Here is a 12,668-nt window from a genome sequence, read left to right on the forward strand (position 1 = left end):
TCGCCTGGAGTTGCTCGCGCCTCCTGAGTTTGGATTTGTGTACTGAACGCGCGAACAAAAAGGAGGTATTTGAACATAAATGATGGACTTTATCAAACAAAAAAAACATTTATTGTGGAACTGGGATTCCTGGGAGTGCATTCTGATGAAGATCCTCAAAGGTAAGTGAATATTTATAATGCTATTTCTGACTTCTGTTGACTCCACAACATGGCAGGTATCTCTATGGCTTGTTTTTGTGTCTGAGCGCCGTACTCAGATTATTTCATCGTGTGCTTTTTCCGATAAGTTTTTTTGAAATCTGACATAGCGGTTGCATTAAGGAGAAGTTTATCTATAATTCCATGCATAACAATTGTATCTTTTAGCAATGTTTATTATGAGTATTTCTGTAAATTGATGTGGCTCTCTGCAAAATCACCAGATGTTTTGGAGGCAAAACATTACTGAACATTACGCGCCAATGTAAACTAAGATTTTTGGATATAAATATGAACTTTATCGAACAAAACATACATGTATTGTATAACATGAAGTCCTATGAGTGTCATCTGATGAAGATCATCAAAGGTTAGTGATTAATTTAATCTCTATTTCTGCTTTTTGTGACTCCTCTCTTTGGCTGGAAAAATGTCTGTGTTTTTCTGTGACTAGGTGCTGACCTAACATAATCGTTTGGTGTGCTTTCGTCGTAAAGCATTTTTGAAATCGGACACTGTGGCTGGATTTACAACAAGTTTATCTTTAAAATGGTGTAAAATACTTGTATGTTTGAGGAATTTTAATTATGGGATTTCTGTTGTTTTGAATTTGGCGCCCTGCAATTTCACTGGCTGTTGTTGAGGTGGGATGCTAGCGTCCCGAATATCCCAGAGAGGTTAACCAGCATGGCTACCACAGCATTCTGCAGAGATACGCCATCCCATCTGATTTGCGCTTAGTGGGACTATCATTTGTTTTTCAACAGGACAATGACCCAACACACCTCCAGGCTGTGTAAGGGCTATTTGACCAAGGAGAGTGATGGAGTGCCGCATCAGATGACCTCGCCTCCACAATCACCCGACCTTAACCCAATTGAGATGGTTTGGGATGAGTTGGACCACAGACTGAAGGAAAAGCAGCCAACAAATGCTCAGTATATGTGGGAACCCCTTCAAGACTGTTGGAAAAGCATTCCAGGTGAATCTGGTTGAAAGAATGCCAAGAGTGTGCAAAGCTGTCATCAAGGCAAAGGGTGGCTTCTTTGAAGAATCTAAAATCTAAAATATATTTTGATTTGTCAAACACTTTTTTGGTTACTACATGATTCCATATGTGTTATTTCATAGTTTTGATGTCTTCACTATTATTCTATAATGTAGAAAATAGTAAAAATAAAGAAAAACCCTGGAATGAGTAGGTGTGTCAACTTTTGACTGGTACTGTATATAATATATATATATATACACACACTACATGAACAACAGTATATGGACACCTGCTCGTCGAACATATCATTCCAAAATCATGGGCATTAATATGGAGCTGGTCCCCTCTTTGCTGCTATAACAGCCTCCACTCTTCTGGGAAGGCTTTCCACTAGATGTTGGAACATTGCTGCGGGGATTTGCTTCCATTCAGCCACAAGAGCATTAGTGAGGTCGAGCACTGATGTTGGGCGATTAGGCCTGGCTCTCAGTCGGCATTCCAATTCATCCCAAAGGTGTTCGATTGGGTTGAGGTCGGGGTTCGGTGCAGGCCAGTCTAGTTCTTCGCTACCAATCTCGACAAACCATTTCTGTATGTACCTCGCTTTGTGCACGGGGGCATTGTCATGCTGAAACAGGAAAGGTCCTTCCCCAGACTGTTGCCACAAAGTTGGAAGCACAGAAGTGTGTAGAATGTCATTGTATGCTGTAGCGTTAAGATTTCCCTTCACTGGAACTAAGGGGCCAAGCCTGAACCATGAAAAACAGCCCCAGATCATTATTCCTCCTCCACCAAACTTTACAGTTCAAATCAAATCAAACTTTGTCACATGRGCCGAATACAACAGGTGTAGACCTTACCGTGAAATGCTTACTTACAAGCCCTTAACCAACAATGCAGTTAAAGAAATAGTTAGGAAAATATTAACCAAATATATTAATGTAAAAAATAATAAAACCCCAAAAATGTAACACAATAAAATAACAATAACGAGGCTATATACAGGGGGTACCAGTACCGAGTTAATGTGCGGGGGTGCAGGTCAGTCGAGGTAATTTGAACATGAGTCGAGGTAATTTGTACATGTATTGGGGCAGGTAGCGTTCTCCTGGCATCTGCCAAATCCAGATTCGTCCGTCGGATTGCCAGATGGTAAAGCATGATTCATCACTCCAGAGAACGCGTTTCTACTGCTCCAGAGTCCAATGGTGGTGAGCTTTACACCACTCCAGCCGACGCATGGTATAGCGCATGGTGATCTTAGGTTTGTGTGCGGCTGCTCGGCCAGGGAAAKCCATTCATGAAGCTCGCGACGAACACTTCCTGTGTTGATGTTGCTTCCAGAGGCAGTTTGGAACTCGGTAGTAAGTGCTGCAACCGAGGACAGACGATTTCAGCATTTGACGGTCCCGTTCTGTGAACTTGTGTGACCTACCACTTTGCGGCGTAGCTGTTGTTGCTCCTAGACGTTTCCACTTCACAATAACAGCACTTACAGTTGACCGGGGCAGCTCTAGCAGAGCAGAAATTTGATGAACTGACTTGTTGGAAAGATGGCATCCTATGACGGTTCCAAGGTGAAAGTCAATGAGCTCTTCAGTAAGGCCATTCTAATGCCAACGTTTGTCTATGGAGATTGCATTGCTGTGTGCTCGAGTTTATACACCTGTCAGCAACGGGTGTGGCTGAATTGGCCAAATCCACTAATTTGAAGGGGTGTCCACATACTTTTATATATACAGTGTAGTTGTGTAGAGAGAGATTGATTAATTTCAGTTTGACCTTTCATGCCTAGTTTTTTTATTTTATTATGTTGCTGGTTATTGTTACAGTATAATAACTGTATTACAAATATTATTTTTAGTTTCAAATCATACAGTATGCAGAGCAGCAGAAGTAACAATCTGCTATAGGGAAAGTAAGACAAATATTAGGAAATGAATCATACAGTATCAGAGAAAGACTACAAAATGGTTATTTAAATTAATATATCCACATAGACAGTCACTGATTGGAGTTTACCAGAGTAAGTGCCCCTCTGCAAGGCCCCCCTTAGCCTTGTAAATGTGCCTATTTGTAAGTTAAGATTTGTCTGTATCCTTTTCTCAAAGTAAAACAAATAAAGAGCATTTAAAAGGTGTTTATCAAAAAAATCTTCCCGTGGGGCTGATGGCCCCAATCAATGTTATACTCTCCTACACCCCTGCCTGTAGTATAGTTACAGACAGAAACTGTGTGACACACAACACTTTAATTAAGTTAGAGGATATCTCTCTCTTTACCCCGCTGGTCAATCTGTCTTTCTGTCCTTCGTTTCCCCTGTGTGGGAGGCCGGTGTTCTGGGGTAAGAAGCTGGGAAAGTCCCATGATTTATGGCCTACTGCAGGCCTGACTGCCTCTCGCCTCAGCGAGGTTAGCAGTGAGGGTAACGAGGGTTGATTGCTTCGCTCTATTCTCTTATTTGGGAAATCCTATATTGTTCATTGGGATTTATTGTCACTCGCATCCTTTGCAGTTTGCAATCTGATTAACATCATATTTGGGAAAGGGAAACAACTTTGAGTGCATTTTATTAGTTTGATTATTACATTGTGTGGTTCAGATGTTAATAATTAAGCAATGCAGAGGGAGAGTTATGGAGATTTTATCACCTGTCTCACATGGTAGACTTTCATTTCCCTGTTATATTTTTTTCACTTTTCACCTTTAGAAGAGCGCTACATAGATCCTCATAAAACTATGAACACCTATTTATACACTGGACAAACCCAAGAGCTAAACTTGTGATTCTTTATTTCATTTCCTCAGAACTTAAATGCAACTCCTTATAGATTTCCTAATTTCAGTAGAAAATATATGACAGACTTTTTTAGGATCCATTTCATTAATACATTCATCTTTACATTACATGTTTCTCTGCTTAGGTAGAGTAATGACCACTATTGCTTTCAAGTGTACCAAAGCAGCAAACCACAGTGAATATGGATGGATCACACTTGTGCATGGTCTACAAAACCCTCCATACTCTATGCTGACTGTTGAATCACCTTGAGGTGCAGTTGAATACTCCTGCTCTCGTTTTGCCTCAGATGGAGGAGCAACAGACTTCGGGTTATTAAAGCCAGCCAAGCTTACATGGAGAGCACGGCACACGGCAGAATATTGTGACTCAAGGCCAGAGGAGGAGGTTTGTTTTTATCATGGCAAAGCACCCAAATCATGTTGGTATGAAGAGGGCTATATAAATGCAAATTGTATTGGAGATCTATTAGAGTCCTGGAAAAGGGTTGTATGTAAATGTCTATAAGACCACAGTGGAGCACTCAGCCCAGGCAGATTAGTATGGGCTGCGATAAAAGACAAAATAGAAATAAAAAAAATGGAATTGCCTTGTGGTAAATCATAGTGAACAAGGTGAGAACTTCAGTGAATGGTTGAGGTATTCTATGTGATTTATTGTATATGCAAGAGAGATGTATTGAAGAGAGATTGTTTTAAATGCGCCAGTGTCAAAGATTGTTGGGTGCAGTTCATAGTATTTGCTTTACTAAGGAAAGAACTCTCATGCATAAAATGTGATCGTGTTCAAATTCTAAGGTACGAAATCCAGAGATCATTAGAGTTACGTTTCGTAGTAATTTGGGGCTTTTATTGTAATGGTGCAAATTCTCTAGTCTAGACTAACTACATTAGTCCAGCCAAATGAGAGTGAGAAACAAGGGAAAGTTATAATCGGCTAAATAATTTCTTGCTTTGCTTGTTTGTGTCCTAAAGGATACTGAATAATGACTTTATTTTACCCTATAAAATAACAACCAATATAGATAAATTAATTAAGCCCATAACATAAACTCATCACATACACATGTTGAAATGTATGTTGTTGAAAAACAGTACAAGTACTATACAACAAGAGGGAATATGTGAGTGCTGTGAGCAAGTGTTGTCATGGAGATCAATAGTAGAGAAATAGTGCCCTCTAGTTATTTTCTAGGAGAAGCGCAGGCATTCCTGTCTGACATTCGGTGCTTGGGCATTAGTAGCTAGGTTTCCATCCAATTTGCAACAGATTTTCATGGGAATATTCTGAAATCTGCATAAAACAATATGCACATTATCCCACCAGTGTGTTGCCAAGAAACAGATTTATTGCAGATAAAAGTCTGTGCGTGATAACATAGTCCAACTCAATCATCAAGTTTGCAGACGACACAACAGTAGTGGGCTTGATCACCACCAACAACGAGACAGCCTACAGGTGAGGGCACTTGGAGTGTGGTGTCAGGAAAACAACCTCTCACTCAACGTCAACAAAACAAAGGAGATGATCGTAGACTTCAGGAAACAGCAGAGGGAGCACCCCCCTATCCACATCGAAGGGACAGCAGTGGAGAAGGTGGAAAGTTTTAAGTTCCTGGGCATACACATCACAGACAAACTGAAATTGTCCCACCCCCAAAGATAATGTGGTGAAGAAGGCGCAACAGCGCGTCTTCAACCTCAGGAGGCTAAAGAAATGTGGCTTGTCACCCAAAACCCTGACAAACTTTTACAGATGCACAATCGAGAGCATCCTGTCGGGCTGTATCACAACTGCACTGCCCTCAACCGCAAGGCTCTCCAGAGGGTTGTGGGGTCTGCACAACACATCACCGGGGGCAAACTACCTGCCCTCCATGACACCTACAGCACCCGATGTCACAGGAAGGCCAAAAATATCATCAAGGACTACAACCACCCGAGCTACTGCCTGTTCACACCACTATCATCCAGAAGGCGAGGTCAGTACAGGTGCATCAAAGCTGGGACCGAGAGATATAAGTTGTTTTTCAATCTCAAGGCCACCAGACTGCTAAACAGCAATCACTAACTCAGAGAGGCTGCTGCCTACATTGAGACCCAATCACTAGTCACTTTAAATAATGGCACTTTAATAATGTTTACATATCTTACATTACTCATATCACATGTATATACTGTATTTTATACCATCTATTGCACCTTGCCTATGCCGCTCGGCCATCGCTCATCCATATACTTATATGTACATATTCTCATTCACCTCTTTAGATTTGTGTGTATTAGGTAGTTGTTAGGGAATTGTTAGATTACTTGTTAGATATTACTGCACTGTCGGAACTAGAAGCACAAGCATTTCTCTACACTCGCATTAACATCTGTTAACCATGTGTATGTGATAAATAAAATTTGATTTGCACATAAAATAACTTTTGCGGTTAAATTCCCATGTACCGAAGAAAAAATACAAGTTAAATGGTTTGCCGTCACACTTTCAACTCTAATGATGTTTTTGTCACAAAAACGGATTCGTTAGCCTTATAGCAAATTTGCCCCACAGTGTGGGTCGGCTACCTACATGATGAGATTATTATGGATAATAAGAGCGATAAAATTTGTTTGTTAAATGGTAGCCAAGCATCGATCATCATGTCACCTGAATAAGACCCTCAATATTTATTGAAAAGGTGCATCAAGCTCATCACCGTGCACTTTCACAACCCTGTAAAATTCATCATAATTTATTTAATCTCTAGACTAACAAACGGCATGCTTTCCTGAGTCATAGTGGGAGGACCTCCAAGTTTACTTCGATATGATAGTTATTAAATCAATATTTGCGAATAAAGGCGTTTCAACTGCCATTTCTCGCATAATTTATTTTACCGTCACAAAAAGATCAGACCATTTTGAACAACCACATTTTATTTGTTCATGCTTCAGGTAATTAAATCAGCATGAAATGGTTGGATAGAAACCTGGTTACTGATACAGAGCAGGATATTTCCTTGCCCCACTGGTACTAAGGACAGAGTTTCAATCACATACACGCAACAAAGTACCCACTGGGCAAAAACTGGTTGAATCAACATTGTTTACACATAATTTCAACCCAAAAATCTATGTGATGACGTTGAATCAACATTGTTTACACATCATTTCAACCCAAAAATCTATGTGATGACGTTGAATCAACGTGGAAAACGAAATGTCATCAACTTCCGGGCATGTTGTGTTTTTTTTCACCCAACTTTTAACCTAAATCCAATGACATGGTGAAAGTTTTTATTAATTTCACGTTGAATTCATGTTAGTTGACAACTCAACCAAATGTAAATCAAAAGTAGATGTTGGAACTGATGTCTGTGCCCAGTGGGTAGAGTCTATTCAGCTGTTCATTCTTAAAAAACGACTTTCATAATGTAGATATCTTCATAATATGCCTCCTGACTATTACAAAAAGGTGGCAAAAGTAAGCACACAGAAATGACAGGTGAGTAATATCTCAATAATTAAAATGTTTAAATAATAACGTATATACAGTATATACAACTCGAGAAGCATTAATAAAATGCTGGTAATGTCAACATTACAGAACGTTTCCCTTTAAAGTATTTACTCTATTGAACTGGCTCATGATCTATATAAAAAAATATCACAATACTTTTAAAACATATTATGACAGCAAGTCAAAAGCTTTGATAATGAACACCACTCCACCTTTCACCTCCTACCCTTCGTTTGAGTCTTTGGGAATAAGTATGCCCCTGGCGTCACTTCTTACGAACTGCTATATTCTTGCACACCCATGTCATGCCATCCTATAAAGTAAGTAAACAGACTCATATTACATCGGCACAGTATTAAACATTAGTGTGCAATCAGTGTCTATGAGGCTCTCTAAATGTGTGTTGTGTGCAAATGTAGTGTATGGGCAGTTTGTGTGTACAGTGCATTCTGAAATTATTTATACCCCTTGACTTTTCCACATCTTGTTACGTTACAGCCTTATTCTAAAATMGATTAAATTAATATTTTTCCTCATCCATCCACACACTACCCCATAATGACAAAGCGAAAACAGGTTTTTAGAAATGTTTGCTAATTTATAAAAAATGATAAACAGAAAAAACATATTTACACCATAAATATTCAGACCCTTTGCTATGAGACTCGAAATTGAGCACAGGTGCATCCTGTTTCCATTGATCATCCTCGAGATGTTTCTACAACTTGATTGGAGTCCACCTGTGGGAAATTCAATTCATTGGACATGATTTGTAAAGGCCTGTCTATATAAGGTTCCACAGTTGACAGTGCATTTCAGATAAAAAAACAAACCATGAGGTTGAAGGAATTGTCTGTAGAGCTCTGAGACATGATTGTGTCGAGGCACAGATCTATGGAAGGGTAACAAAACATGTTTGCAGCATTGAAGGTCCCCAAGAACAGTCACCTCCATCATTCTTAAATGGAAGAAGTTTGGAACCACCAAGACTCTTCCTAGAGCTGGCCGCCCGGGCCAAATTGAGCAATCGGGGGAGAAGGGACTTGTTCAAGGAGGTGACTAAGAACCTGAAGGTCACTCTGAAAGAGCTCCAGAGTTCCTCTGTGGAGATGGGAGAACCTTCCAGAAGGACAACCATCTCTGCAGCACTCCACCAATCAGGATGTATAGTAGAGTGGCCAGACGGAAGCCAATCCTCAGTAAAAGGCACATGACAGCCAGCTTGGAGTTTGCCAAAAGGCTTCTAAAGGACAGTCAGACCATGAGAAACAAGATTATCTGGTCAGATGAAAACAAGATTGAACTCTTTGGCCTGAATGCCAAGCGTCACGTCTGGAGGAAACCTGATAACATCCATATGGTGAAGCATGGTGGTGGCAGCATCATGCTGTGGGGATGTTTTTCAGCGGCAGGGACTGGGAGACTAGTCAGGTTGAATGGAGCAAAGTACAGAGAGATCCTTGATGAAAACCTGCTCCAGAGCGCTCAGGACAACAACCCTTCCAACAGGACAACAATCCTAAGCACACAGCCAAGACAACACAGGGGTGGCTTCGAGGCCTCCCGAGTGGTGCAGTGGTCTAAGGCACTGCATCACAGTGCTAGCTGTGCCACTAGAGATTCTGGGTTCGACAGGGAGACCCATGGGGTGGCGCACAATTGGCCCAGCATCGTCTGGATTAGGGGAGGGTTTGGCTGGCAGGGATGTCCTTGTCCCATCGCACACTAGAGACTCCTGTGGCGGGCCGGGCGCAGTGCACACCGACGTGGTCGCCAGGTGTACGGTGTTTCCTCCGCCACATTGGTGCGGCTGGATTCCGGGTTAAGTGGGCATTGTGTCAAGAAGCACTGCGGCTTGGTCGGGTTGTGTTTCGGGGGACACACGGCTCGGCTCTCGACCTTAGCCTCTCCCGAGTCCGTACGGGAGTTGCAGCGATGAGACAAGACTATAACTACTAATTGGAAACCATGAAATTGGGGAGAAAAAGGGGTAAAAAATAAAAAAGTATATATTAAAAAAAAAAAGAAAAAAGGAATGGCTTCGGGATAAGTCTCTGAATGTCCTTGAGTGGCCCAGCTAGAGCCCGGACTTAAATCCAATCAAACATCTCTGGAGAGACCTGAAAATAGCTGTGCAGCGACGTCCCCATCCAACCTGACAGAGCTTGAGAGGATCTGCAAATACAGGTGTGCCAAGCTTGTAGCGTCATACCCAATAAGACTCGAGGCTGTAATCACTGCCAAAGGTGCAACAAAGTACTGAGAAATGGGTCTGAAAACTTATGTAAATGTGATATTTCAGTTTTTTCTTTTTAATACATTTGCAAAAATGTCTAAACCACCGTAGATGTGTGTTTTATACCTGTACTCCCTCTGCGGTAATTGCAGAGCAGGCCTGGATCTGCCATACCCGGTCTCTGATGGTGTGCAGGTTGAGGCCCTCAGCTAGCTCTGATGCAGGAGCCGCAGTCATCAAGTCCTGCTTGTTGGCAAATATCAACAGTGGCACCATGCTCAACTTCTCTTCTTCCATCAACTCAGCTAGCTCCTGTGTGTTTGAGTGTGTGTGTGTGTGTGTGTGTAAGAGAAGGGTGGGGGAGGGGTTCAATCAATAACTGCATCAAAATAGGGATATCAGAAGACAGCTGAATAGAATATTGTGCATTTTTACAGACTGGTGACACTTTACCTGACCGGTCTCTTCAAAGCGTTTCCTGTCTGAACTGTCAATCACATAGATCTGTGACGAAGATGGACAGAGGAGAGTATTAGTGACAGATAGGTTCAACCGTATAAAGCTTTCTGTCTCCATTTATTTGTGGTCAGAATACTTTTTGGACCCACCAGTACGTCTGTGTTCTCAAAGTAGTTCCTCCAGTACGGGCGGATCTTGCGCTGGCCTCCAATGTCCCAAACATTTAGCTTAAATCCCTGGGACTGCATGCTCTTTATGTTGAATCCCTGTGGACAGAGGAGGAGAGTGCCCATTAATGCAATGCTTTGGACAGTTTGTGATCACTGTGAGCATGCTTTCATGAGTGTCTGAGCTGTGTTTATGCTATTGTCTATATCCAGGGTTGGGCAGGTTACTTCCTAAATGTAATCTATTACAGTTACTAGTTACCTGTCAAATTGTATTCAGTAATGTATATTTTGGAACACCCAAACACAGTAATGTAATATGTTTACTTTCTGTTACTTTTGGATTACTTTCCCCTTAAGAGGCATTAGAAGATCACAAAAAGGATCCATCAAATGCATTTGGTGCGTCATCATAGTGGTCTCTGCATTTTTTTACATTTTATTTTTTATTGGCTACATCATTTCTGAATTTAAAAGTAATCAATGTAGTCATCTAGTTTTTCAAAAGTATCTGTAATCTGATTACAATATTCTTAATGGTAACGTAACTGATTGCAGGTACTGTTTTTTCTAATAAGATAATATGTAACTGATTACATGTAATCAATTACTCCCTAATCCTGTGTATATCAGTACATTTACCTGAGTAGGGGTGATGTGGCTGACATCCTCTGAGGCCAGCTGTTTAAGCAGGGTGGTCTTGCCAGCATTGTCCAGCCCTAGCAACAGTAACCGCACCTCCTGGTCCGGAGAGTGCTTCAGTCTTCGCAGAATCGACAGCAAACCCTGCAGTGCATCACACATCCAGGTCAGGTGACATCATGACAAACAGCACAAGTTGGTACTTAGGTTATAGCTATGTAATGTAATAAGAACCTAGGCAACAAGGCATTATGTTCAAACATAATTAACAGCAGGTGGTCCAGCTACAAACAACTTCTGTTCTGTTAACAGGGTTACCTGAAAGCACATTATTGCATAACAGAGCCAACACACCAGGGCAGAAATAATGCGAGGCCAGAGGCCAGGGGCCGCGGGCAACCTCAGCCAATCACGAAACGCCCTGGTGTGATTGGGTTTGGCATGGCACAGATTAATCAAGACGAGCCCGAGCTCTGTGTGCAGGAGGCAAGAAGCACTAAGAGCACAGATTTAACTGTTAGCCTCTTGCCATGGCCTACTTTCACACCACCTTTGATTGGACAGTTGAGACATGTGCACAGCAAGAAGACTCTTCCAGTGTTGAGGGAGGCTTAAGAGGTCTTCTTATTCACTGCTGTCACTGTACTTTTTGATCCAGCCAACTAAATAGACAGCAGATTCTCTAGCCACATCCTTGTGATATAGTTAATGTCACAATCACTGTAGATTACATGCAATCTGAGTAGGCAACAAGAATTAGGACTAGCTAAATAAATTGAGAGACTACACGTGTCACAGGTGATTCTGTATTCAGCTTGGAGGATGAATGTATTTTCAAAGGTTTGTGGTACTTTATTACTGCAGGAATCAGTAATATGGTATCAAGCCGTACTTGTTAGTTTAGATAACTGATTACCAATCACAAGTTAAAAATGTGTCCATAACATTTGAAACGTTATCACTGTTATTAGCTAGCTATAGCTTGTCTATGCGTAACCTTGCTTGACAGAAAATACATGGTATTATTTGTTATAAAGTTATGTTCTGACAGTAACAACAGTAATTCATTATTTACATGAATGACAATAAGCATGCCCTGCCAGGTACAGACCGTATTGGCAGGTACAGGCTGTACTGTACTGTAGCTAACGTTAACGTTACTAACCCTAGCTAGCTAACTGTTAGAAAGCTACGTTAAAGTTAGTCGCGTCGCACTTTTTGGATAACTGACTAACGTTACTCTTTCGCCCATACGATATTGCATTTAGCCATATAGCTCAATTCCAACTTTATGTTGATCATATTGCAGGGTAATTACCATGGTTTGCTCAGCTAGTGGCTCCTGTTCAGGCTCAGTGAGTGGATTAACTAGCTAGTAGCATTTGACTGTATTCATTCGGAGAACAGCTGCAAAGCTCCCCGTAGCTATGGTAGCCGTGACGTCATAATAAACAACGACGTGCCATTATTTTGCCGGGCTCGAGACCCATTTATATCTGCGATTGTTTCAGTTTTTCTGATTAGGAATTGCCCATTTTAAGAACTGATCTCTTACTAAATTATCTTCATTTCCAGTGCTTGTGACTCACTCAGACAAATAGTCTACAGCAGGGATTTCGCAAGTATGGCTAACTGCGGCCGAGAGTATAGGCGAGTGGGTGTGTCG

The 12,668-nt window shown here is 41.3% G+C and overlaps 1 protein-coding gene across 3 annotated transcripts; it reads right to left on the reverse strand.

The window, feature by feature from the left end:
* Nucleotides 1–6,897: 6,897 nt before the first annotated feature.
* Nucleotides 6,898–12,426, reverse strand: LOC111963647 (ADP-ribosylation factor-like protein 3). 3 transcript variants are annotated; one of them, XM_023987165.2, is made up of 6 exons: nucleotides 12,321–12,426; nucleotides 11,003–11,146; nucleotides 10,343–10,459; nucleotides 10,188–10,238; nucleotides 9,861–10,046; nucleotides 6,898–7,811 (listed from the first exon to the last, which is right to left on the reverse strand). In XM_023987165.2, the coding sequence occupies exons 1-6, from the start codon at nucleotides 12,321–12,323 to the stop codon at nucleotides 7,764–7,766; spliced, it is 549 nt and encodes a 182-aa protein (XP_023842933.1). In that variant the 5' UTR covers nucleotides 12,324–12,426; the 3' UTR covers nucleotides 6,898–7,763. The 3 variants fall into 3 exon arrangements, with proteins under 3 accessions (XP_023842933.1, XP_023842932.1, XP_070299693.1); XM_023987164.2 differs by lacking the exon at nucleotides 12,321–12,426 and having other exon boundaries at nucleotides 11,003–11,164; XM_070443592.1 differs by lacking the exon at nucleotides 12,321–12,426 and having other exon boundaries at nucleotides 6,898–8,238; nucleotides 11,003–11,164.
* Nucleotides 12,427–12,668: the final 242 nt, after the last annotated feature.

Source organism: Salvelinus sp. IW2-2015, linkage group LG5 (assembly GCF_002910315.2).
Source record: "Salvelinus sp. IW2-2015 linkage group LG5, ASM291031v2, whole genome shotgun sequence".
NCBI classification, from domain to species: Eukaryota; Metazoa; Chordata; class Actinopteri; order Salmoniformes; family Salmonidae; genus Salvelinus; species Salvelinus sp. IW2-2015.

Excerpts from the sequence above, each read along its gene's own strand:
- LOC111963647 (XM_023987164.2), bottom strand. The coding sequence starts at position 11,164 with ATGTGTGATGCACTGCAGGGTTTGCTGTCGATTCTGCGAAGACTGAAG. Across the intron at positions 10,460-11,002 it reads GCCACATCACCCCTACTCAG|GGATTCAACATAAAGAGCAT; the intron begins GTAAATGTACTG and ends CTCTGTCCACAG. Across the intron at positions 7,812-9,860 it reads TTACCGCAGAGGGAGTACAG|GATGGCATGACATGGGTGTG; the intron begins GTATAAAACACA and ends CTTACTTTATAG.